Source organism: Carcharodon carcharias, chromosome 13 (genome assembly GCF_017639515.1).
Source record: "Carcharodon carcharias isolate sCarCar2 chromosome 13, sCarCar2.pri, whole genome shotgun sequence".
In the NCBI taxonomy this organism is placed as follows: domain Eukaryota; kingdom Metazoa; phylum Chordata; class Chondrichthyes; order Lamniformes; family Lamnidae; genus Carcharodon; species Carcharodon carcharias.
In genome coordinates this window covers 21618569-21645799 of record NC_054479.1, presented here as the reverse complement: position 1 = coordinate 21645799, position 27231 = coordinate 21618569, and the positions used below count along the sequence as shown (strand labels likewise).

Below are 27231 nucleotides of genomic sequence, written 5' to 3'. Positions count from 1 at the left end.
TCCTGTCCCTGACCACTAATTAGACACTATGGGGTACCACCTAACTTCAGGAGTGTGGCTGCCTCCTGGATGAAGTGTCCAGCTACCAGCCTTGCTACCTAATGCCCCACAATGCCTGCATCTCGAACTCCAGCTCCACAACTCCAAAGTTGAACTTCCTTGAGGTTCAGACACTTCCTGTGGATGTGGTTGTCAGCAATTGCAATGCTGTCCACAAACTCCCCCATGCTGCTGTTGTGGTAAAGCACCTGCACTGTCATCACTTGCAGTCATTGGCACCGCTCCAAAAAAAACTCAACTGCTCCGAGAGCCTCTTGTTGAACCTTTTGGATGCATTGAGTTTCTGGAATGTCTCAGTCACCAGGGTGTCCCTGATATTATGCCACACCTCCAGCATTGCATTGCAATGTGGGTGTGGTTTCTCATGGTTCACCTTTAGCACTGCATGGGAAAACAGTGTCTCCACAAGCTGCATGAGATGTATACTCACGAAACATTGATCTGTTAAAGCCTGTACCCTGATATCTTTGTGTTTGGTTCCTTCACCAAGGAAGAGTTTTCTGTCCCCTCCAGGGAGAGGCAACTGTTACCCTGTTATTTCCTCCCAGCTCTGTCTGCTTCCTGGTGCTCCATGAATCACTGACTGATAACCTTCCACCTCAGTAATACCCTTTTCTCAAGTAAATGCATTGGGACAGGTGTTTGAATAAGCAAGATGTGTCTTAGAAATTTCTAGTATTCAAAACAGGTGGTTGAAATAAAGATAATTAAAAAAGCATATTTTTCATAATTACTAAATGTAACCAGCGTGAACTTAATTTTTATATAAATTGCTGCCTTAATTAATATTCTTAGGTGATAGCTCAGTAAAGAATCAATGCAGACATGATTAGCCAATAGTTCTGTGTTGTAAACCTTTATCATTCTCACAACAACCTGAGTATTTGATATTTTTACCCAAAGCTGTGATGCTGTGAGAACCATTTAGATTGTCCAGTCTGAGCATGTGCAGACTGAATGCTTTGGTACAATTTGTACATCGGCTCACCGGCTGCCTCCATTCCTGCTCCCATCAGTGCCTAAAAATCTGCCCAGGTTCTCTAACATATAATGTGAAAGGCCACAGAAGACCAACCGGTACAATATAATTGTACTATGGAAATTATGGGCCAGTGATCTGGGCTGGTGTGATTCTTCAATATTGTCCATAGTTGTCTCATTCATAGCTGATTCTCCCATCATCACTTGTTAGGGTAAATGATCATAACCTGGGTTTAGATATGGATCATTCAGGGAAAGCCACAGACAATTCAGACAGATAGAAACACACATTTCAATTTTTATTAAAATGAACATCTTTATTTTCAAATCTCACTGGATATTTTGGCAAATACAATGTGCAGGCCTGATATCCTTTCCTCTTACACAACACTAAGCACCCAGATTAAAGCATTCCAATGCTAAACACATACAATTCTCTAAGAACACATTAAGGTTGAAGCAATGATTTGTAGATGAAATTAAGTTATTTTAAAATGAAGCCGGACGACAATCATTGTTGATCAGTTAGAATTTTTGGCAAGGCCCCTCCTATACAGTGAAAGGTTTTTGGAATTGCCACTTCAGCTATCTAATGGTCTCTGTGTGTGAGAAGGTGGATTTGTACTGAATGAGAGACAAGTTTGGAGCTGTGGATCAGGGACCGGATCATTATTGGCCTAAATCTTCAGTAGAATCTTTAAGTGTAACAGAACACACTTTTGAACCAATCCTGGCCAGGATTGATGTGAATGAAAGCTTCAAAAGTCACTGGTCAGAATGGAACACATTGCATCAGCTATCCCCCCGATTCCTTCTTATTGTTAATTAAGTTGCTTACCCTTGTAAAAACTGTGTCCAATGTCTTGTAGCAGCATCTTTCCTTGGGTGAGAATGCAGGAAGGTAACCTGCACCCAGGCCTCAGTTGGTATCATTCCCTAGCCAGACATTATCTGTTGAACAAACTTCCTGTTGTTATGGGAACTGGGGCAGACAGGAATAAGATTCAAAAGTATCATGGACAAGTCAGTGACTGTGCAACCTAGGTCTCTTACTAACTGCAGCTGAGAAAACAGGAGTATATGAAAAAAATTGATCAATTGAGGCACTATAAATAATTTACTTCTGTAACAGCTAGAGTTCATCTTATTAACTGCTGCAAGTGCAGGTTAACCACCTCATAGACGTAGCATGAGGAAGATGGTGCTCTCAGGCTGAATATTGTAGTCGGCGAGTGTCCGGCCATCCTCCAGCTGTTTCCCCTCGTGCACCAGACGCTGCTGACTGGCTGGGACACCCTCCTGCCATTGTACTCGTTCCCTAAAATCCTCAACAGACTCAGAGGGATGAACATCATATGTAGATGTTTTCCCCTTGTCGTTCCTGAGGAAAATCTGCATCCGCTCCTCGTTCTTGACAATGAGCATGACAGCATCGCTGGGAGAGACATTGTAGTCACACAGCCTCTTGTCCTTCAGCTCCACAGTGCTCCCATTTTGCACCACCAGGCGCTGTTGGAAATAGGGCACATTGGATTTTTTGTATATTATCATCTTGAGAGCTGAGATTTGGATGGAAGGGTCGACGTCAAGTTCAATATCTTCACCGGTCAAAAACCTCACCCAGAGTCTCATCTTGTCAAATTGCTATTAAGAGATGAACAGGATGTCAGTGATGGGGACACTTTATATCACGAGTCAATTGCTAAGAATGAATGAGAGAAGTTAACACGCAAGACGCATTGTCCCAGGCATTGGCTGCAAGTGCAGAAGCTGAGGAGTAACTGTTGTGTAAACATCATCTGCAATAATAGCAACATCTGGCTTCCTACATGATACCTGAATCGCCTAGACACCAACCTTCACAAACTCCTTCCTTCCTGCCAGACAAAAAGCACCAGATTCACAATCTGTTCTCCTGATTGCATTTGGCTGTGTCTTTGCTGCTCTATGTGGACTTGTTAAAATATTCAGAAACCCCCCGGGATCAGTGTACTGAGCTGCAATACTAGCATCTGTCTGAAGTAGCCCTCAGTGAGCCGTGTAATGTGGCACAGTCTGAGTTTGGGATCATGGGGAGATAACAATATGGGCTTGGAAATGCTGTGGGTTTCTCTTGATCTTGCGCCATAGCTCCAGCAATTCATCAATGGAGTCTATGAGAATGGGTGTAAATGAAGGAAAATGACTGCAAGTTTCACCTTCAAATTAAAGGAACCATTTGTATAACTCTCTGAACCAGAAGACAGGGCATCCCTAGTCCAGTAGTAAAAAAAAACGTACCCTTTTGTTGAGTAGAATTTTCTCTTTTGATGCCAGTGGACTATGAATGAAAACTGTACAGTTATGACAGACCAAGCAGCAGACAGTTATTCTGTACAGAAATGCCTCCTCTCAGATTCAGACTTACATAATGCATTCTATTGAAAAACAAGAAACTACTTTGCTGATATTAGATAATGAATGTTTAATGCATTACTTTAAATTTCCACTTTTAAAATAGCAGACAAAGGGGTGGCACATAAATATGTTAAGTTGTTATTGCCTTGTATTGCTTTCAATAACTCACAGGTCATGCTTTTTAAATGATCCTGACCCAGATAAGAGAATATTAAGAACTTATTTTAAATTGTGAGTTTCACTGAGATTCAAAATGACTTAATTTAAAACCAAGAATTAGAATATTGAAATTCCTAAATAAAAGACAGGATACCTGACAATCTTTGCTGGAAGCACAAGTCCAGGTGAATCAGAAGAAATTTGAGCTGCAGAATGGGGACAGATTCACTTCCCTGCACAGTTTGTTTTCTCTGTGCTTTTCCACACCGGCTCTCCAATCTAGAATAAAGGAATAAAATTCTGTCTGTTTCTTGCTCTGTGTCTTCTGTGTTTCCCACCGTTAAACAAGTGAGTGAGTCTCTGGCTCCCTCCTCAGTCTTTTTATTATTATAAACAAAAACAGAATTACCTGGAAAAACTCAGCAGGTCTGGCAGCATCGGCGGAGAGGAAAAGAGTTTACGTTTCGAGTCCTCATGACCCTTCAACAGAACATTATTATTATAGCTGGTCTCTGAACGTCACAGCCTTGTTGCCCTCTAATTGCTTCGAACAAACAAGTGAGACCAGAGCTGGTTTCATTTCGCAAAGCCTCCCCTCAGAGTCTGGGAAATAACCTGACAGGAGCAGCAGGAATGAACCTTGCTACAGGTAACAGGTACTGAATACCGAGTTATCTCAGTTTCAGTTTCCTCTCTGGTGCCACAGTCACAAACAACAAGAGCAGAATCAGCTGAGTGGTGAGTCAGAGGCCTCACTGCCTGTTTGAAGCTGTGGGCAGGGCTTGAACAATACAATGTATAAAGATACAGTGCATCAAACCAGTCAGTTTAATTATCTAATGAAAAGAAATTGGCCTCAAATTGCAGGGGTCCTGCTCCATGAGTAGAAGTCAGGTAGAGCAAATCCCCTTTCCCATTCCAAACACAAGGCCAAGGGGTTAATGTCACTTCCATGTCATGGTGGATACTCAAAAAGTGCAAGAGTGCTTTAGTGGACAGATCCATCCTAATCTTTGCTATGATTATAACATCTGAAATGCCTCTGTGACTATTCTAACACGATCCTTTTTGCTGCTACTGTGGACTCGAGCTTCTATGCCTCCCATGTTCCTTTGCTGCTCCAGGTAAGAAGTACAAGGTTTGTGACATGTAAACCATCTCCACCAATCAATACATTTTGATTGTCTTTTTGTAAAAGAAAACTTAATATTTTGTCAAATCTCATGTGTGCATACCCCGGTTGAATTACAATTCATACTCAGACCCTTCCTCTAACATTGACATGGTGCATCCTGTCTGACTTCAGCCGAGGCAGAGACAGGCTGTTCAGATCAGTGTTGGAAAATTTTGTCCAGCTTTGCCTTAACACTGATCCTCTAGCTGAACACCATGCCATTACTCATGTTCTGATGGGGGTTCCAACCTGTATCTTACCCTCTCCACCTCCAACAATGGAAACAGCAGCACAGCCATGCCACAGCAATATCGGAGCCATATCACAGCCATACCACTGTCATATCACACCCATATCACAGTGATACCTCCTCCGGAAGTTCCCAGCATCACCGATACCAGTCTTCAGCCAATTGAATTCACTCCACGTGATATCAAGAAATGGGTGAAGGCACTGGATACTGCAAAAAGTACAGGTTCGGACAATATTCTGACAATGGAACTGAAGACTCATGTTCTCGGACTTGCCTTGCCCTAGCCAAGCTGTTCCAGTACAGTGGCATCCACCTGGCAATGCGGAAAATTGCCCAGATATGTCCTGTAAACAAAATACAGGACAAAATCAAGTGGGCCGCCCCATCAGTCTACTCTTGATCATCAGTAAAGTGATGGAAGCTGTCATCAACAATGCTATCAAGTGGCACTTGATTAGCAATAACCTGCTCAATGACACCCAGTTTGGGTTTGGCCAGGGTCAGTCAGCTCCTGACCTCATTACAGCCTTGGCTCAAAGATGGACAAAAGAATTGGAAAGAATAGATGAGGTGAGAGTCACTGCCCTTGACATCAGGGAAGCATTTGATTGAGTGTGGCATCAGGGACCCTTAGCAAAACTGGAGTCAATGGGAATTGGGGAAAGCCCTCCACTGGTTGGAGTCATACCTAGCACAAAGGAAGATGGTTGTGGTTATTGGAGGTCAATCATCTCAATTCCAGTACATCACTGCAGGAGTTCCTCAGGATTGTTCCTAGGCCCAACCATCTTCAGCTGCTTCATCAATGACCTTCCTTCCATCATAAGGTCAGAAATGGGGATGTTCGCTGATGATTTCACAATGCTCAGCACCACTCATGATTCCTCAGATACAGAAGCAGTCCATGTCCAAATGCAGCAAGACCTGGACAATATCCAGGCTTGGACTGACAGGGGCAAGTAACATTCGCACCATACAAAAGCCAGGCAAAGAGCATCTCTAACAACAGAAAATCTAGCCATTCCCCTTGACGTTCAATGGCATTACCATCGCTGAATCCCCAACTATCAATATCCTGGGGGTTACCATTAACCAGAAACTGAATTGGATTAGCCATATAAATACTGTGGCTCCAAGAGCAGGTCAGGGGCTGGGAATTTTGTGGAGAGTAACTCGCTTCCTGACTCCACAAAGCCTGTCCATCATCTGCAAGGCACAAACCGGGAGTGTGATGGAATACTATCCACTTGCCTGGATGAGTGCAACTCCAACATAACTCAAGCAGCCTTACGCCATCCAGGACAAAGCAGCCAGCTTGATTGGCACCCTATCCACAAATATTCACTCCCTGCACCACTGATGAACAGTGGCAGCAGTGTGTGCCTCAGGGACTATCCCTTTTAATAACTCAGCTGGGTCATCATTCCCCCTAAGGAAAAAATAGTTTCCTAGTTGGAATTTATCTTGCCATTTGGACCGACATAACTGGATATAATTATCAGGTGGGCTCATCAGCATTATTCTCATTAAGATAAAAGCAAAATACTGCGGATGCTGGAACCTGAAACAGAAACGAAAACTGCTGGAAAAACTCAGCAGGTCTGACAGCATCTGTGGAGAGAAAAAGCCAATGTTTCGAGTCCAGATGACTCTTCATCTTCAGTTCTGAAGGAGAGTCATCAGGATTCGAAACGTTGGCCCTTTCTCTCCGCAGATGCTGTCAGACCTGCTGAGGTTTTCCTGCAGTTTTTGTTTTTGTATCATTATTCTAATGTTGTCTCCTGGGATGTTTACTCACATATTTTTCTATTCACCACTCTCCCCAATTTGTCTCAAAGTGACAAATGAGGAATGTCTAAGGGCGGAATAGTTTCAGACTCTGACATAAGTATTTTCCATTGAAACTCTCTGATTAAACATATTGCATTTCCTTCCTTCATTCATCATACTCATTGCCTTCGTTCCAACTGTCTGGACAGCCACCTTTAATCTTTCCATGGTTTTTCCACATGTGTACCCTCTCTGACTCCCCAGGAATCACTTGGGGTTTGGTAAAAGCGCAATCGTGGTCACTAAAGTTGGACCAATCAAAGAAATCGCTTTTCTAACCTGGATTGCTAAAATACACTAGTTGACCTCTTCTAGAATATGGATGGCTATTAACAAGTGGCTGATCTTTAATGTTTGGGCCCATATCTTCGACTGACCGTCAACCTAGATTTTTCTGAAAAATAAAACAAAATACACCAACCTCTGAGGGTAAAACTTTTCTTTTGGACACAGGTGAGTAGCTAATGGTTAACAACATTGCTTTTCTCTTCTGTGGCCTCTATTAACCCTATCAATTCTGCACAGGAGTGAATCAGCTGAACCCTTTCCCGTTGTGCCCTGTCTTTGTAACGCATACCTCTGCTGGTGCTTTGCCTTCCTGGGCAGGGCTGGCTCCCAGATTCAACTCCTCCTCCAGCATCCCCTCGGAGGTGGTTCTTCTGGATCTCATTATTGGGTCTGTGGTCCTGATGCTGGCTGCTTTTCCTTTCTGCAAATGTTCCCCCTTAAATAGTTTAATCTGATTAATATGGAACCACGTATCCCACTTCGTAAATTGGACAGAATACACCTTTATCCACAATGCTGTAAGGCCCCTTGTATACAGTTTCAAATAGACCAACTCTCACATAATTTCATGCCTTAACCTGCTGACCTATATTCCACTCTTGAGGTTGGGCTTTTTCTAGGAGCAATTTATTAACACAATGCGCCCTCCCTATGTTCCCTGCAGCCTCCTCGTGGAGGCCTTGCAAAGCCTCCAGGAGGTTTGGCACAAACCTTTCCTCAGTAACTTCTCTGAACTGACTCTCAGTTAAAGTGGGCACACACAGGGGTTCTACAGGGGGTTCTGATGGGTCTTCCTGTAAGCAACTCATGTGCAGAGTGTCTGGTTACCTAGGTTTTACCTGCCCTGATACTCACAAGCACCGGCAGTAGATTTTCATTCCATTTCCCCCCTTGGGCCATTAACTCTTTCCTCAGTGCTGCTTTAATAGTGCAATTCACTATCCTGGATGATTGTGGACTGTAAGTCACATGCCACTTCCCCTCAATTCCAACCAGAACATTGTGGGCCTTCATCCAACCTGATCTGAATATTCCGACATGGTTCTCATTGAACCATCCCCTCCCCTAGGGTGTAAGGTGGCCCACTTGACCAAGGGCTGTTAAACTGAGTCTTACAATAAATAAATGTATGAGATGCTCCCATGTCCGCTAAACATTTTCTGTCCCGATAGCTCAGTAAAGAATCAATGCAGACATGATTAACCAATAGTTCTGTGTTGTAAACATTTATCGTTCTCACGAAAACCTGAGTATTTGATATTTTTGCCCAAAGTTGTGCTGCTGTGAGAACCATTTAGATTGTCCAGTCTGAGCATGTGCAGACTGAATGCTTTGGTACAATTTGTTCCTTGGCTCGCTGGCTGCCTCTGTTCCTGATCCAATCAGGGCCTAAAAATCCTGCCTGGATTCTCTAACATATCATGTGAAAGGCCACAGAAAATCAACTGGCACAATATAATTAATATAATTAAACTGTGGAAATTATGGGCCAGTGATCTGGGTGGGTGTGATTCTTCAATATTGTCCATAGGTGTCTCATTCATAGCTGATTCTCCCATCAACACTTGTTAGGGTAAATCATCATAGCCTGGGTTTAAATATGGATCCCGGATGTAATGCAGGGAAAGCCACAGACAATTCAGACAGATAGAAACACACATTCCAATTTTTATTCACATAAACAGATTTAATTTCAAATCACGTTGAATATTTTGCCAGATACAACGTGCAGGCCTGATATCCTTTGCCCTTGTAAAACACTAAGCACCCAGATTAAAGCATTCCAATGCTTAACACATACAATTCTCCAAGGACACTTTAAGGCTAAAAGGAATTGCCTGTAAAAGTTAGTTTAAAATGAAGAAGGCAGGTGATCATTGTTGATCTTTATATGGAGAATATTTGGCATGGCCCCTTCCTATACAGTGAAACAATTTTGGAATTGCCCCATCAGCCATCTTATGGTCCCTGTGAGTCAGAAGGTGAATTAGTACCGAATCAGAGATGACCTTGGAGCTGTGTACTCATTAGGAACTCAACCAAATTAGTTTCAACCTTCAGAAGAATCTTTCAGGTTAGCAGAACATGCTTTTGACCAATGATCAGCCAGGGTTGAAGTGAAATGTTTCTGTAAATCCTGGCACTGGCAACAAGAGAACCCCAGTGACCCAGGGCACTGAGACTTTGAAGATGATGATAATTTCCTGCTTCTGCCCCTTCTCATCACCCCCATCCTGCTATCTGGCATGATATACAAACTGTTGATGGTGTAACCATGGACCTTTTGCTTCCCACCTTTGCCCCTTCTTCACCTAACCTTCCACTTCTGATTTTGTGATTTCTGATACCCTAGAACTGCCCACCTACACAGGCACAACAGCCCAAGGAGGAAGAGAGAGAGCAGCAGCCACAGCATTGATGAAGCGATCCTATCCTCTTAATCTGGTGCTCAGATACTGCCACTGTGCGCAACTATTAGAGGCCACTACGGATTTAGATCAGCATGCTGTGAGTCACCAGATATGAGTGAGCTGCAAACAGGCCAGGGGCAAAGGATGGTTTGTTTGTCAGATTACTGGAGGGTGAGGTCACAGACAAGTGTTACTGCAGTGGACTTTGGTGAGGATCTCGATGGGACAGCATGCAGGAGAATACTAAGGGCATGCACACTGAGGTACTGGGTGCATTGGCTGGCCTACTCCACAGCCTTCCTATCACTGTCAGGGAACATGGAGGGTTCTGCCACTAAGTTGGTAGGGTTTATGGTGCAGAGCTTGCCCTCTCCACAGCCACTACTCCATCTCTATCTCATGTTGCAGACCCAGGGGCACTGGCACTGCTGTCCCCATACCTGATGCAGCCTTTGTGTGGACAGGGCATCGACTCCTCCATCTTCCCTGTCAGAATACAACAACACCCTGGAAAATCCAAGGATCAAGTTCCTCATGTTAGCTTACCTGCAATTTGGGTGCTTGGCCCATCAAAGAATGCTGGTGCTAGACCCATCTTGTACCTCTGCACCTGATGCTTGCAGGTTGCTGTATGAATATGTTGTCTGGGCCTGAATGAACCAAATTCGATATCCCTGGTGTCACATCAGTAGTTGGAGTGGGTGACAACAGGGCAACGTCGATTCACAGCTCACATGTAGGGGAAACCCTGGATGTGCTCTCTTATGAATAGAACTCCGTACAGGAAACAGCCACAGCCAAATGGTATATGGCACGACTAAAATGAATTATATGCTCTTTGTGTATGAAGTCTCTTGATTAGGTTTCTTGACATTGTCAGCAGCTGCCTCAATGCACGGAGGCTAATCTCAATTTTGTCCCAAATGAGTCCTCAGTGTATCAGAGAGTGTTATTTCCTTAAAACTCTTGGTTTGGTTAAATCAAATGAAAATGGTTTCAGATTTTGATCCCTGATGTAACATACATAGATTCACAGACAATTCACACTTACAAATTTTCACAAGGCAGAAACAACACAACAGCATTTAGATTTGTATCCAAAGAAACAACTTTATTTTCAAGTAACGTAGCACATTTCAATAAAATGAACAGCGCAGACACATAGATTCTGTTATTACAGAAGACTAAGCACTCTGACTAAAGCACATATTTTGGACATGTACGCATCTACTCACATAAAGTAAGGCTAAAGCAATACTTGCAGAATATTTAATATAATTGTTCATTATATACAGTTATTTCGGGCAAATTTCAGTGCATCACAAAAAGCGTCCCATTTCTCCTCATACCAACCACCTTGTGCCACACCCGAGTGGCAATGGAACCGAAAAGAATAATCATCATGCGGTGAGCGCACGTGCATTAGGTTAACACTGACACTCACACAATCTATTTCATAGAGGATATCCACACTCAGCAGGCTTGCGGGAGGTTGGGTCTAATCTGAATTTAGGTCCCAAAGGAAAATGTTTAGTAATTTTTGGCCTCATGTATAAAATAAAAATATTTTTCCATTCCTTCTTTCAAGGATACCCTCCACTGCTTTGTCTGACACAATCCGTGTGGGCTATGAGTGCAGGCAATGGCCTGCTTCGTAGACAGACACTAATATGTGCTTGTACAACCCACTGTTCTTAACAAGGCAATCGAAGAGTGACAAAGTATCATTTACTTACTAACCGCAATGCATAACCTCATAGAAATTGCATCAGTGGGAAAAAAACAACAGATTTATATTATAGTTACTGTGTAATATCTAACACTCATTCCATATTGGTGCTGCCTTAGCTAACCACCTCGTAGACGTAGCACGAGGAAGATGGTGCTCTCAGACTGAATATTGTAGTCGGCGAGTGTTCGGCCATCCTCCAGTTGTTTCCCCTCGCACACCAGACGTTGCTGATGGGCTGGGACACCCTCCTGCCGTTGCACTCGTGCTCTAAAATCCTGAACAGACTCAGAGGGAAGAACGTCATATGTAGATATTTTTCCCTTGTCATTCTTCAGGAATATCTGCATGCGCTCCTCATTCTTGACAATCAGCATGACCTCATGACTGGGAGAGACATTGTAGTCAGACAGCCTCCTGCTGTCCTGCAGAACTTCAGTGTTTCCATTTTGCACCACCAGGCGCTGTCGGAAATGGGGCACCTTGGTTCTTTCATATATCATCTTCTTGAGAGCTGACACTTGGATGGAAGGATCGATATCAAGTTCAATAATCTCACCGGTCATAAACTTCACCTGGAGTCTCATCTTGTCAAATTTCTGTTAAGAAATGAACAGGATATCAATGACGGAGATGCTGTGTATTTTGTATCAGTCACATTATACTATTTTGAACATGCAATGCGTTGACCAGACGCTCATAGAATCTAGGTAACTAATGCATTGTGTAATCTGCACCTACTGTACTCCCAACTCAGTCAAACTCCTTTCAGTATTTTATTCCCAATCGGAGCAATGCTGCACACAAAGCCATGGACTGCTGCAAATACCGAGCAGCCAGCATCTCTGGACAGATGAGATCTTTTTGGACTTGAAACATTAACTCTGTTTCTCAATCCACAGACGCTGCCAAACCTGCTGAGTTTTACCAGCATTTTCTGTTTTAATTTTGATTTTCTTTTTTTTTTGTACATTAGATTTCAGCATCGCTGCCAAGGCTAGCGTTTATTCCCTGAAATTAATTGCCGTTGTGAAGGTGGTGGTGAGCTGCCTTCTTAAACCGCCGCAGTGTGTATGTGGTATAGGTCCCACAAGATGCCTCACTTGCTCAAATACAACTTTGATGTTCAGGGCAGTCACTCTCACTTCTAGAATTTATCTGTTTTGTCACCTTTGGACCAAGTTGTAAAGAGGTGTGGAACTCAGTGGTGGTCCTAGGAGAACCCAAAATGAGGTGAGTTAACATTTCAGGTGTAAATACTTTGTGGGAACTGAATGAAATAAAGATGATCCCACTCCTCACAAGGCCATTTTCCGTCTCTCACCCATTTCCCAAATCTGCAACATTTCGATGTCATATCTGTTTTACAGTTTGACTGAGGCAGAGACTGAGTTAGAAATATTTGTGCAACTTATATTCTGAATTTATTATGTTCGAGTATTGAAGCTATCGGGTATCTGCTGCGTACACAGTTGCAATATTCGGTTTTTGCCACAAGAGTGACATGAGCTGTGAATGAACGGGCTTCACCTGTGGGGAGCGCTGAACATTTCAACAGCCAATAGGAGAGTTCTCTAAACCATGAACGATGAAACTGTTCTCCGTTGTGCAGAATTCCATCATAACTTCGTTCGTTTTAGATACTGCACTCATGATGAAATTAGATTTGTCAGGCTGCCCAAAACCTACTTCTGCCCTGGGAATAAAGGAATGATTTCTCTCACTCACATCTGTCTCACTGTTTAACTTTGGTTATATTCTCTTGCACTGTCGCCACATTGAGAGGATATTATTTTATCTTAAATTGACTGTGAGATTCAATATGACCCATTCGAGCTCCCAACATAAATTCACCCTCAGACGTATCTTACTGTATTGCTTTTTTAAAAAAAGCAATGACCCTTGTAATCTTGGCTAATGAATGGTTAATGTATTATTTCGAATATTTGAACACCCCCGTTAGAATAACTGAGAACAGGTGTCACATAAACATTAGATCTGTGTCTCCAACAGGCTTGAGTTTTTAAATGATTTTCTTTCCATTCTCACCGGATTTTAGTAATAATAATTTATCAGAAATTACATCTGAGATTCAGAACAATGCAATTTACACACCGGAAACAGAATATTGAAATTGCCCCTGAAAAGTAGAATGAACTCACAGTCCTTGCTGGAAGCACAGGTCGAGGAAAGTTCAGCTGCTGAATATTTTCTGATGCACTTTTTCTGCGCAGTTCGTCCTCTCTGTTTACCTTCGCACCGACTCTCAGATCTGGATGGAATATGTGAATCAAGCTCTTTGCTTCTGCTGCTCTGTATCTTACTCTGTGAGTCTCACCGTTAAACAACTCTGTCTGCGTACGTCTCCGGCTCCCTCCTCCTTTTATTCTCAGACCCAGTTTATGAACGTCACAGCCCCGCTGTCCTCTGATTGTCGGAAATCCCCTGTTCTGTTATGAAATGAATGCGATCGGAGCTGAAGTTTCGCTTTCCGAAAACATCCCCGCGCCCCGCCCCCCTGCTATGTCTGATAAATGATCTCTCAGCCAGCAGCAGAGCACTCTTGCTGATAACCGGTAATGGCCACTGATCTGTTTCGGTTTCCATTTCCTTCAGTAACACAATGTTACTTCATCATCAGCTGAGAAGTGAGCCAGGAGGATTCGATGCTATGTTGCCCTGGGCCGTTTGAACAGCTGTTACTCTTAGAAATTTCATCTGGACCCAATGTTTTCTTTGTAAAACGATCTTTATTTTTAGAAGTGTGAGGTGATGCATTTTGGGAGGACTAACACAGCAAGGGAATCCACAATGAGTGGGAGGACCCTAGGAAGTACAGAGGATCAGAGGGACCTTGGTGTACATGTCCATACATCCCAGAAGGCAGCAGCACAGCATATAAGGTGGTTAAGAAGGCATATGGGATGCTTTCCCTTGTTAGCCGAGGCATGGAATATAAGATCAGGGAGGTTATGTTGGAGCTGTATAAAATGCTAGTTAGGCCACAGCTGAATTCGTGTGTGCGGTTCTGGTCGCCACACCATAGGAAGGATGTGATTCCACTGGAGAGGGTACGGAGGAGATCCACCATGATGTTGCCTGGGCTGGAGCATCTCAGCTGTGAAGAGAGACTTGGATAGGCTAGTTTTGTTTTCCTTAGAGTAGACAAGACTGAGGGGGGACCTGATAGAGGTATCCAAAATTATGAGGGGCATTGGTGGGGTGGATAGGAAGAAACTTTCCCCCTTAGCAGGGGTGTCAATAACCACGGGGCATAGATTTAAGGTAAGGGGCAGGATGTTTAGAGGGGATCTGAGGAAAACCTTTTTCCTCCAGAGAGTGGTTGGAATCTGGAACACACTGCCTGAGGGGGTGGTAGAGGTGGGAACCCTCACAACATTTAAGAAGTATTTAGATGGGCACTTGAAATGCCATAGCATACAGGGCTACTGGCCATGTGCTGGTAAATGCGATGGGAAAAGTTAGGTGCTTGATGGCCAGAACAGACACGATGGGCTCATTCTAACTCAGACGCTATGATCAAAAGCACTTCCTGTGACACCTCAACTATAAGGAAACAGGGAAGTGGCTGGTATGGCACGATGGCATCCCCACATTGTCACCAGTGATGTAAATTATATAATTCTAGATTTTGTAGAGATTGAGGAGATGTAACAAAAACTGAATTTGGCCACACAATGTCCTGTGTCCTGAGCAATGATAGCTGAGTGCTTGATGGCTGGCAGAGACTAGTAGGGCCGAAGGGCCTGTTTCTGTGCTGTATAACCACATGAAACTACAACTCTAATACAGCACAGTATTTCCTGGGCGGCTACCTGAGTTGAGTTGGTTTATGTGAGATTTGGGGAGAGTGAGGGAAGGTGAAGGTGAGATTGATCAGCCCTGATTTGTATGGCAGAGCCGGTTCAAGGACTAAACCTCTACTCCTTCTGATGTACTTGTTTGATTTGACAGTGCACCAATATTGTAAAAAGCTCATCAAATGAAAGGTTGCTTCTATTGTGAACTGATTGTGAGAGTGCTTGCAGATTGAATTACAGATCTAGAGCTAACCCAAAGGGGCAGTGGAATCAGTTCTCCTCTTAAAAATTAAATTAGACATTTTGGCTGAGATAATCATCTTAGTCTGATGTAGCATGTAACTGAGCTGGAGAGGCTCTCTACCACAAGTGCACCCTAAAAATGGCTGCTGTATTCCCCTTCCCATGACCTTGCCCTGACCTTGTTCCACATTCTGGAAGCAAATTAACTCTTGCAATTAAATGAAACAAGGGAGTGGGGTCCCCATATTTTCCTTTCTTTGCACCAGTTTTCCATCCCTGAAAATCAGCACCAGTTTACCAGTGGCAGTTCTTAACAGATCAGAGATTGGGAAGGTGAAGAGGAGAAAGGTGTTGGAGGCCAATCAGGATGAAGATGCCAAGAAGTAAGGTGGCTCCAAACACTTCATGACCATCAAACAGGCGCGAGCACTGATCCATGCAGCACCAGGCTAGTTACATCCTGCCAACAAGAAAATGGCCCGTTTATTGCGACTCTATGTTTTCTGACCATTAACCGATTCTCAGTTCATGTAATATATTACCCCCAATCCCATGAGCCCCAATCTTCTGAAATAAACTCTTGGGCGGCAGCTTATTGAATGCCTTTGGAAATTCCAATTAAAATAAATCCACTGGTTCCCCCTCAAACACCCTGCTACTCAGAACCTCAACACACTTTAACAGGTGTGTAGAACACAATTCCCTTTCATAGATCCATGTTGACTTTGACCAATCAAGTTATGAATTTCTAAGTGCCCTATTATCATGTCCCTAACAATAAATTGTTGCACGTTCCTTACTGTTGGTGTCAGGCTAACTGGCCTATACTCCTCCCTGTTTCTTTCTCCCTTCGTTTCTTGAATAGTGGGATTATGTTTGATCCTTCCAATCCGTGAGGACAGTTTGAGTATCTATGGAATCCTGCAAGACCCAGTGCGCCCACTATCTCTGTAGCCAGATCTTTTAAACCCTAGGAAGGCGGCGATGGGTCCAGGGAATCTGTTACCTTATAGTCCCATGAATTTCTCTAGCACTTTTTTCAGGATACTATTAGAATAAATCTGCAGACTTTAATCTTCATAGCGACTGGATGAAATAAACCTGCTGTAGTAATGTGGAGGATAAGGTTATAGAATGCAGTCAAAAATGTTTTCTAGATCAGTGTCAGCAACCAGCCACAAGGAGAGGCCCCTAATTGTGGCACTAGATAGGGAACACAATCTTAGGGACTCCTGTGTGTGGCTCCAGAGAACAGTATCCATCCCCCAGATTATATTGTCCTCTGCCATGAACACGTTCCTTCCCCACAGCCAACACTCAATGTAAATGGCCTCATGTATCATGGTGCTGTGGTCAGTTTTCTCAACACCAGATTTTTTTGTCATTCAGACAGATAGCAGGAAGCCCATGCCTGTTAGATAAGGACAATGGCTGAGGTCCCCTGCACTGCACGATTGTGCTATGCTGTCTATGTTCCTATTTTCTTATCCGCTTTGTGTCTCCTTACTGACCTGTCCCGCAGTCATACCCTCCTGTCCCTGACCACTAATTACACACTATGCGGCACTGCGTAACCTAAGGAGTGTGACTGCCTCTTGGATAAAGTGTCCAGCTAACAGTCTTTCTCCCTAATGCCCCACAATGCCTGCATTTCGGATTCAAGCTCAACAACTCGGAAGTTGAACTTCCTTGAGATTCAGACACTTACTGTGGATGTGGTTGTCTGTAATCACAATGCTGTCCACAAACTGCCACATGCTGCTGTTGTGGCAAAGCACCTGCAATGCCACCACTATCTAAATCCAGTTTTATTTATTTCATGAATTAACATTTATGCATTTAATCCACTTAGCTTATTTTTTTAACCTTTACGAATACAGTTTTGAGTGATTGGTATATTGATATTTATCTGTAAATTACCCATTTCCTCCCCATGCTGTCACGTCACTTTGTGAAAGCAACAAAACCCTGAGTTAACCAGCTCTTCTGGCCATTTATGAAGCAGTCATTGGCACCACTCCAAAAAAAACACAACTGCTCTGAGAGCCTCTTGTTGAATCCTTTGGCTGCATTGAGATTCTGGAATGTCTCAGTCACCAGGGTATCCCTGACGTTATGCCACACCTCCAGCATTGCATTGCAATGTGGGTGTGGTTTCTCATGATTCACCTTTAGCACTGCATGGGAAAACAGTGTCTCCAATGGCTGCATGAGATGTATGCTCACGAAACATTGATCTGTTAAACCGTGTACCCTGATATCTTTGTGTTTGTTTCCTTCACCAAGGAAGAGGTTTCTGTCCCCTCCAGTGAGAGAGAATTGTTTCCCTGTAATTTCCTCCCAACTCTGTCTGCTCCCTGGTGCTCCGTGAATCACCGACTGATAACCTTCCACCTCAGTAATTCCCTTTTCTCAAGTAAGCGCATCGGGACAGGTGTTTGAATAAGCAAGTAGTCTCTTGGAAATTTCTAGTATTCCAAACAGACGGTTGAAATAAAGGTAATTAGAAAAGCAAATTTTTCTTAATTATTAAATGTGACCAGTGTGAACTTAATTTTTGTATAAATTGCTGCCTTAGTCACAGAATCATGAAATCACACAGTGCAGAAGAGGCCCTTTGGCCCATCGAGACTGCACCAACATGGGAGAAATGCCAGACCTACCCACCTAATCCCATTTACCATAATTAATATTCTTAGTTGATAGCTCAATAAAGAATCAATGCAGACATGATTCGCCAGTAGTTTTGTGTTATAAATCTTTATCATTCTCACAAAAAACTGAGTATTTGATATCTTTACCCAAAGCTGTGATGCTGTGAGAACCATTTAGATTGTCCAGTCTGAGCATGTGCAGACTGAATGTTTTGGTACAATTTGTTCATCAGCTCGCTGGCTGCCTCTGTTCCTGAGACCATCAGGGCCTAAAAATCCTGCCCAAATTCTCTAACATATCATGTGAAAGGCCACAGAAGATCAACCGGTACAATATAATTAAACTGTGGAAATTATGGGCCAGTGATCTGGGCTGGTGTGATTCTTCAATATTGTTCATAGTTGTCTCATTCAGAGGTGATTCACCCATCAACACTTGTTAGGGTAAATCATCATAAGCTGCGTTTAAATATGGATCCCGGATGGAATGCTACAGACAATTCAGACACATAAAAACACACATTCCAATTTTTGTTAAATTAAACAGCTTTGCTTTCAAATCACATTAGGTATTTTGGCAGATACAACGTGCAGGCCTGATATCCTTTGCCCTTGTCAAACACTAAGCACCCAGATTAAAGCATTCCAATGCTAAACACATACAATTCTCCAAGAACACTTTAAGGTTAATAGGAATTAACTGTAAAAGTTATTTTAAAATGAAGAAGGCAGGTGATCATTATATGGGGAGTATTTGGCATGGCCCATCCTGTACAGTGAAACATTTTTGGAATTGCCCCATCAGCCATCTTATGGTCCCTGTGAGTCAGGAGGTGAATTAGTACCAAATGAGAGATGAGCTTGGAGCTGTGTACTCATCAGTGTACTCATATTAGTTTCACTCTTCAGAAGAATCTTTCAGGTTAGCAGAACATGCTTTTGACCAATGACCAACCAAGGTTGAAGTGAAATGGTTCTGTATATCCTGGCACCGGCAACAAGAGAACCCCGGTGACCCAGTGCACTGTGATTTTTGAAGATGGTGATAATTTCCTGCTTCTGCCCCTTCTCATCAGCCCCATCCTGCTATCTGGCACGATATGCAAACTGTAGATGGTGTAACCATGGACCATTTGCTTCCCACCCTTGCCTCTTCTTCACCTAACCTTTCACTTCTGATTTTGTGATTTCTGATACTCTAGAACTGCCCACCTACACAGGCAGAGCAACCCAAGGAGGAAGAGAGAGAGCAGCAGCCACAGCACTGATGAAGCGGCCCTATCCCCTTAATCTGTTGCTCAGATACTGCCACTATGCACACCTTTTAGAGGCCACTACAGATTTAGATCAGCATGCTGTGAGTCACCAGGTATGAGTGGGCTGCAAACAGGCCAGGGGCAAAGGATGGTTTGTTTGTCAGCTTACTGGAGGGTTTGGTCACAGACAAGTGTTACTGCAGTGGACTTTGGTGAGGATCTCGATGGGACAGCATACAGGAGAATACTAAGGGGCATGCACACTGAGGTACTGGGTGCATTGGCTGGCCTGCTCCGTAGCCTTCCTATCACTGTCAGGGAACATGGAGGGGTCTGCCACCAAGTTGGTAGAGTTTATGGTGCAGAGCTTGCCTTCTCCACAGCCACTACTCCATCTCTATCTCATGTTGCAGACCCAGGGCACTGGCACAGAATCACAGAATTATTACGATGCAGAAGGAGGCCATTTGGCCCACCGTGTCTGCACCGGCTCTCTGAGCATTTTAACTTAGTGCCAATCTCCTGCCTTTTCCCTGTAACCCTGCACATTGTGTCTATTGAAATAATCATCTAATACACTCTTGAATGCCTTAATCAAACCTGCCTCCACCACACTTCCAGGCAGTGCATTCGCTGTGTGAAGTAATTTATTCTCACCTCACATTTGCTTCTTTTGCAAAACACTATAAAACTGTGCCCTCTGATTCTCGATCCGTTAACAAGAGGGAACAAATTCTACCCATCTACTCTGTCCAGACCCCTCATGATCTTGCCAACTTCTATCAAATCTCCTCTCAGCCTTCTCCTCTCCAAGGAAAACAGTCCCAACTTCTCCAATCTTTCCCCATAACTGAAGTGTCTCATCCCTGGAACCATTCCTGGTGCCTTATCAATTTTAAGTACCGACAGCTTATCCAATACCTCCTCCTTATCAATTTTAAACCCTTCTAGTGACTAAGTTTCCTCCTCTGTCACCATGGCCTGGGCAGCATCTGCCTTGTAGGTAAAGACAGATGCAAAGTATTCATTTAACACCACAGCCATGCCTCTTGCCTCTATGTGTAAATCCCCTTTTTGATCCCTAATTGGCCCTACTCCTCCTTTTACCACCCTTTTACTATTGGTGTGCTTATAGAATACTTTGGGATTTCCTTTTACGTTAGCTGCCAGTCTTTTTTCATAATCCCTCTTTGCTTTTCATACTTGATTTTTCACGTCCCTTCTGAACCTTCTGTATTCAGTTTGGTTTTCAGTTGTATTTGCTACCTGACACCTGTCGTAATCACACTTTTTCTTCTTTAACTTAATTTCTATTTCCTTTGTCATCCAGGGAGCTCTGGATTTGTTTGTCCTACCCTTCCATTTTGAGGAAACATGCCTTGACTGTGCCCAAACCATCTCCTCTTAGAAGGTAGCCCATTTTTCAGCTCCTGTTTTTCCCACCAACCTTTGGTTCCAGTCTATCTGGTCCAGCTCCGTTCTTGCCTCATTGAAGTCCATTCTCTGTCAGTTGATTATTCTTACTCTGGTTTGACCAATGTCATTTTCCACCGTCATCCTAAACCTTATGATACAATGATCACTGTTCCTTAAATGTTCCCCCACTGTCACTTGATCTACTTGGCCCACCTCATTCCCAAGAACGAGGTCTAGCAGTGCCTCCTTTCTTGTTGGACTGGACACTTACTGCTGTAGGAAATTCTCCTGAACTCAATCTAGGAACACTTGTCCCTCACTCTCCGTTACACTACCACTATCCCAGTCAATATACGGGTAATTAAAGTCCCCTGTTATAACTACTCTATGATGTTTACACCTCTCTGTAATTTCCTTGCAAATTTGTTCCTCTATATCCTTCCCACTAGCTGGTGGTGTGTATATTACTCCGAGCAATGTAATTGCACCTTTCTTATTCCTTAGCTCTAACCAAATCGATTCTGTCCTTGATTCCTCTGACACATCCTCTTTCTCCAGTACTGCAATACTCTCATTAACAAAAAATTCTCCTCCTTTGTTCTCTTTCCTATCTTTTCTGAACACCTTCTAATCAGGAATATTTAACACCCAGATCTGGCCTTCCTTAAATCAGGTCTCCATTATCGCCACAACATCATAATCCCACAAGACAATCTGTGCCTGTAACTCCCCAACTTTATTAACTATTCGTCGTGTATTCACATACGTGCAGTGTAACCCTGATTTAGACTTCATTACTTGCTCCCTTACTCTGACTCCATCTATTAACTTAGTATTCTCTTTGTCTTTTCTTAATTCTATTAACATGGAGAATGGGTAATCCTTTCATTTGTAAATTTAAACAGTATTTGCTATAACTGGCACTGCAGTCTCCAAACCTGTTGCAGCCTTTGTGTGGACAGGGCACCAACTCCTCAATCTTCCCTGCCAGAATACAACAATACTCTGGAAAATCCAAGAATCCCAGAAACACTCCAGAGTACATCCAGACACTTTACGAATGCAGAAGTTCCTCATGTTAGCTTACCTGAAACTTGGGTGCTTGGCCCTTCAAAGAATGCGAGTGCTAGACCCATCTTGTACGTCTGCACATGATGTTGGCAGGCTGCTGTATGAATATGTTGTCTGGGCCTGAGTGAACCAAATTCGATATCCCTGGTGTCACATCAGTAGTTGGAGTGGGTGACAACAGGGCAATGTCGATTCACAGTTCACATCTAGGGGAAACCCTGGGTGTGCTCTTTTACGAATAGAACTCCGTACAGGAAACAGCCACAACCAAATGGTATATGGCACGACTAAAATGAATTCTATGCTCTTTGTGTTTGAAGTCTTTTGATTAGGTTCCTTGACATTGTCAGCAGCTGCCTCAATGCACTGAGGCTAATCTCAATCTGGTCCCTAATGAGTCCTCAGCGTATCAGTCAGTGTTATTTCCTTAAAACTCTTGGTTCGGTTAAATCAAATGAAAATGGTTTCAGATTTTGATCCCTGATGTAACATACATAGATTCACAGACAATTCACACTTACAAATTTTCACAAGGCAGAAACAACACAACAGCATTTAGATTTCTATCCAAAGAAACAACTTTATTTTCAAGTAACATTGCACATTTCAATAAAATGAACAGCGCAGACACATAGATTCTGTTATTATAGAAGACTAAGCACTCTGACTAAAGCATTTATATGTTGGACATACACATCTACTCACATAAAGTAAGGCTAAAGCAATACTTGCAGAATATTTAATATAATTGTTCATTATATACAGTTATTTTGGGCAAATTTCACTGCATCACAAAAAGCATCCCATTTCTCCATTTCTCATACCATTTCAACCACCTTGTGCCACACCCGAGTGGCAATGGAACCGAAAAGAATAATCCTCATGCGGTGAGCGCACGTGCATTAGGTTAACACTGACACTCACACAACCTATTTCATAGAGGATATCCACAGACAGCAGGCTTGAGGGAGGTTGGGTCTAATCTGAATTTAGGTCCCAAAGGAAAATGTTTAGTAATTTTTGGCCTCATGGATAAAATAAAAATATTTTTCCATTCCTTCTTTCAAGGATACCCTCCACTGTTTTGTCTGACACATTCCGTGTGGGCTATGAGTGCAGGCAGTGGCCTGCTTCGTAGACAGACACTAATAACTCTTTCGAGTACAAACACATTTCCATCTGTTCCTATTCAGATAAAGTTACATTGTTTCATAGTTTGCCATTGTGAGATTTGAACTCTTGATACTCGATTTTATGATCTCTTTTGACTTTTTAAAGCTCTCTGACACAGTCCATCACCAGAAACTTGTAACTCTTTCGAGTACAAACACGTTTTCATTTGTTCATATTCAGATGAAGTTACATTGTTTGCCATTGTGAGATTTGAACTCTTGATCTTGGGGTTACAAACCCAGTACCATAACCACTTGGCCATTTAGGCCAAGCCCAATAGACACTAATATGTGCATGAACACCCCACTGTTCTTAACAAGGCAATCGAAGAGTGACAAAGTATCATTTACTTACTAACCGCGATGCATAACCTCACAGAAATTGCATCAGTGGGAAAAAAACAACAGATTTATATTATAGTTTTTGTGTAATATCTAATACTCATTCCATATTGGTGCTGCCTTAGTTAACCACCTCGTAGACGTAGTAGGAGGAAGATGGTGCTCTTAGACTGAATATTGTTGTCGGCGAGTGTCCGACCATCCTCCAGTTGTTTCCCCTCGCACACCAGACGTTGCTGACTGGCTGGGACACCCTCCTGCCGTTGTACTCGTGCTCTAAAATCCTGAACAGACTCAGAGGGAAGAACATAATATGTAGATGTTTTCCCCTTGTCATTCTTCAGGAATATCTGCATGCGCTCCTCATTCTTGACAATCAGCATGACCTCATGACTGGGAGAGACATTGTAGTCAGACAGCCTCCTGCTGTCCTGCAGCTCTTCAGTGTTTCCATTTTGCACCACCAAGCGCTGTCGGAAATGGGGCACCTTGGTTCTTTCATATATCATCTTCTTGAGAGCTGACACTTGGATGGAAGGGTCGATATCAAGTTCAATAATCTCACCGGTCATAAACTTCACCCGGAGTCTCATCTTGTCAAATTTCTGTTAAGCCGGAGATGCTGCACAGTTCGTCCTCTCTGTTTACCTTCGCACTGATTCTCCGATCTGGATGGAATATGTGAATCAAGCTCTTTGCTTCTGCTGCTCTGTATCTTGCTCTGTGCGTCTCTCCGTTAAACAACTCTGTCTGCATGCGTCTCCGGCTCCCTCTTATTCTCAGACACAGTTTCCGAACGTCACAGCCCCGCTGTCTTCTGATTGTCGGAAATCCCCTGTTCTGTTATGAAATAAATGCGATCGGAGCTGAAGTTTCGTTTTCCGAAAACTTTCCCTCAGTGTCTGACAAAAGATCTCTCAGCCAATGGCAGAGCACTCTTGCTGATAACATGTAATGGCCACTGATCTGTTTCGGTTTCCATTTCCTTCAGTAACACAATGTAGAGCATCTTCAGCCGAGCAGTGAACCCGGAGGATTCGATGCTATGTTGCCATAGGGCATTTAAACAGCTGTTACTCTTAGAAATTTCATCTGGACCCAATGTTTTCTTTGTAAAACGATCTTTAATTTTAGAAGTGTGAGGTGATGCATTTTGGGAGGACTGACACGGCAAGGGAATCCACAATGAATGTTAGGACCTTAGGAAGTACAGAGGATCAGAGGGACCTTGGTGTACATGAACACTGAAGGCAGCAGCACAGGTAGATAAGGTGGTTAAGAAGGCATATGGGATACTTGCCTTTATTAGCTGAGGCATAGAATATAAGAGCAGGGAGTTGATGTTGGAGCTGTATAAAACGCTGGTTAGGCCACAGCTGGAGCAGTGTGTGCACTTCTGGTCGCCACACCATAGGAAGGATGTGATTGCACTGGAGAGGGTGCAGAGGAGATTCACCAGGATGTTGCCTGGGCTGGAGCGTCTCAGCTATGAAGAGAGACTAGATAGGCTAGGGTTGTTATCCTTAGAGCAGACAAGACTGAGGGCGGACCTGATAGAGGTATCCAAAATTATGAGGGGGATAAATAGGATAGACAGGGAGAAACTTTTCCCCTTAGCAGAGGTGTCAATAACCACGGGGCATAGATTTAAGGTAAGGGACAGGATATTTAGAGAGGATTTGAGGAAAACCTTTTTCATCCAGAGAGTGGTTGGAATCTGGAAAACACTGCCTGAGGGGGTGGTAGAGGTAGGAACCCTCAGAGCATTTAAGAAGTATTTAGATGGGCAATTGAAATGCCAGAGCATACAGGCCAAGTGCTGGAAAATGGGATGAGAAAAGTTAGCTGCTTGATGGCCAGAACAGACACGATGGGCTGATGTGCCTGTTTCTGTTCTGTATAACTCTGACTATCAAGCACTCTTTGGGGCTCAGACGCTATGATGAAAGGCACTTCCTGTGATACCTCAACTATAAAGAAACAGGGAAGGGATTACAGTGATATGGCTGGTATAGCATGATGGCATCTCAACATTGGCAAGTGAAGGCAATTACGTAATTCCAGTTTTTGTACCGATTGAGGAGAGGTAACCAAAACTGAATTTGGCCACACAATGTCCTGTGTCCCGAGCAGTGATACGTAGGTAAGTGCTTGATGGTTGGCACAGACATGATGGGCTGAAGGGCATGTTTCTCTGCTGTTTAACCACTTGACTCTAATGCAGCACAGTGTTTCCTGGGCGGGTGCCTGAGTTGAGTGTTTGGTGTTGGTTTATGTGAGTATGGGGAGAGTGTGAGAAGATGAAGGTGAAGTAGATCAACCCTGATGTGAATGGCAGAGCCGGTTCAAAGGGCTAAATCTTTACTCCTTCTGATGTACTTGTTTGATTTGACAGTGCACCAATGTTATAGAAACCTCATCAAATGAAAGATTGCTTCTATTCTGAACTGATAGTGAGGGTGATTGCAGATTGAACTACAAATCTAGAGCTAACCCAAAGGGGCAGTTGAATCAGTTCTCCTCTTAAAAATTAAATTAGACATTTTGGCTGAGATATTCATTTTAGTCTGATGTAACATGTAACTGAGCTGGAGAAGCTCTCCATCAAAAGTGCACCCTCAAAATGGCTGCTGTATTACCCTTCCCATGATCTTGCCCTGACCTTGTTCCACATTCTCGAAGCAAATTAACTCTTGCAGTTAAATGAAGTAAGGGAGTGGGGTCCAAATATTTTCCTTTCTTTGCGCCGGTTACCATCCCTGAAAATCAACACCAGTTTACCAGTGGCAGTTCTTAACCGATCAGAGATTGGGAAGGTGAAGAGGAGAAAGGTGCTGGAGGCCAATCAGGATGAAGATGCCAAGAAGGAAGGTGGGTCCAAACACCTTATGACCATCAAACAGGCGCAAGCACTGATCCTTGCAGCACCCGGCTAGTTACATCCTGCCAACCAGAAAATTGCCCGTTTATTGCTACTCTCTGTTTTCTGACCATTAACCAATTCTCAGTTCATGTAATATATTACCCCCAGAGGAACCCTGGGGACTTTGATCTTGATATGGACTGGATGAAATAAATATGCTGTAGTAATGTGGGGGATAAGGTTATAGAATGCAGTCAAAAATGTTTTCTAGATCAGTGTCAGCAACCAGCCACAAAGAGAGGTCCCTAATTCTGGCACTAGATAGGCAACAGAATCTTAGGATTCCTGGGTGTCCATCCAGTATCCATCCCTCTGATTATACTGTCCTCTGCCATGAACATGTTCCTTCCCCACAGCTAACCCTCAACATAAATGGCCTCATATAGCATGGTGCTGTGGTCAGTTTTCTCATCCACCAGATTTTTTTGTCATTCAGACAGGCATCAGGAAACCCATGCCTGTTAGATAAGGACAATGGCTGAGGTCCCCTGCTCTGCACAATTGTGCTATGCTGTCTATGTTCCTATTTTCTTATCCACCTTGTGTCTCCTTACCGACCTGACCTGCAGTCACACCCTCCTATCCTGACCACTAATTAGACACTAAGGGACACCACCTATCCTAAGGAGTGTGGCTGCCTCCTGGATGAAGTGTCCAGCTACCAGCCTTGCTACCTAATGCCCCACAATGCCTGCATCTCGAACTCCAGCTCCACAACTCCAAAGTTGAACTTCCTTGAGGTTCAGACACTTCCTGTGGATGTGGTTGTCAGCAATTGCAATGCTGTCCACAAACTCCCCCATGCTGCTGTTGTGGTAAAGCACCTGCACTGTCATCACTTGCAGTCATTGGCACCGCTCCAAAAAAAACTCAACTGCTCCGAGAGCCTCTTGTTGAACCTTTTGGATGCATTGAGTTTCTGGAATGTCTCAGTCACCAGGGTGTCCCTGATATTATGCCACACCTCCAGCATTGCATTGCAATGTGGGTGTGGTTTCTCATGGTTCACCTTTAGCACTGCATGGGAAAACAGTGTCTCCACAAGCTGCAT

General features: G+C 43.4%; 3 protein-coding genes across 3 annotated transcripts; all 3 read right to left on the bottom strand.

Annotated features, from left to right (window-relative positions):
- Window positions 1-1350: 1350 nt before the first annotated feature.
- On the bottom strand, window positions 1351-4260 carry LOC121285588 (polyubiquitin-like). The gene is made up of 3 exons (XM_041202162.1): window positions 4007-4260; window positions 3752-3876; window positions 1351-2685 (listed from the first exon to the last, which is right to left on the bottom strand). Exon 3 carries the CDS (start codon window positions 2671-2673, stop codon window positions 2218-2220), a length of 456 nt encoding a protein of 151 aa, XP_041058096.1. The 5' UTR covers window positions 2674-2685; window positions 3752-3876; window positions 4007-4260; the 3' UTR covers window positions 1351-2217.
- Window positions 4261-10643: 6383 nt separating this feature from the next.
- On the bottom strand, window positions 10644-13688 carry LOC121285584 (polyubiquitin-like). Its single transcript, XM_041202157.1, has 2 exons — window positions 13445-13688; window positions 10644-11881 (listed from the first exon to the last, which is right to left on the bottom strand). The coding sequence occupies exon 2, from the start codon at window positions 11867-11869 to the stop codon at window positions 11402-11404; it is 468 nt and encodes a 155-aa protein (XP_041058091.1). The 5' UTR covers window positions 11870-11881; window positions 13445-13688; the 3' UTR covers window positions 10644-11401.
- Window positions 13689-23382: 9694 nt separating this feature from the next.
- Window positions 23383-23910, bottom strand: LOC121285587 (polyubiquitin-like). The gene is made up of 2 exons (XM_041202161.1): window positions 23906-23910; window positions 23383-23862 (listed from the first exon to the last, which is right to left on the bottom strand). The coding sequence occupies exon 2, from the start codon at window positions 23848-23850 to the stop codon at window positions 23383-23385; it is 468 nt and encodes a 155-aa protein (XP_041058095.1). The 5' UTR covers window positions 23851-23862; window positions 23906-23910.
- Window positions 23911-27231: the final 3321 nt, after the last annotated feature.

What these genes read in the sequence shown, in the direction of transcription:
- LOC121285588 (XM_041202162.1), bottom strand. Translation starts at nt 2,673, where the DNA reads ATGAGACTCTGGGTGAGGTTTTTGACCGGTGAAGATATTGAACTTGAC.
- LOC121285584 (XM_041202157.1), bottom strand. Translation starts at nt 11,869, where the DNA reads ATGAGACTCCAGGTGAAGTTTATGACCGGTGAGATTATTGAACTTGAT.
- LOC121285587 (XM_041202161.1), bottom strand. Translation starts at nt 23,850, where the DNA reads ATGAGACTCCGGGTGAAGTTTATGACCGGTGAGATTATTGAACTTGAT.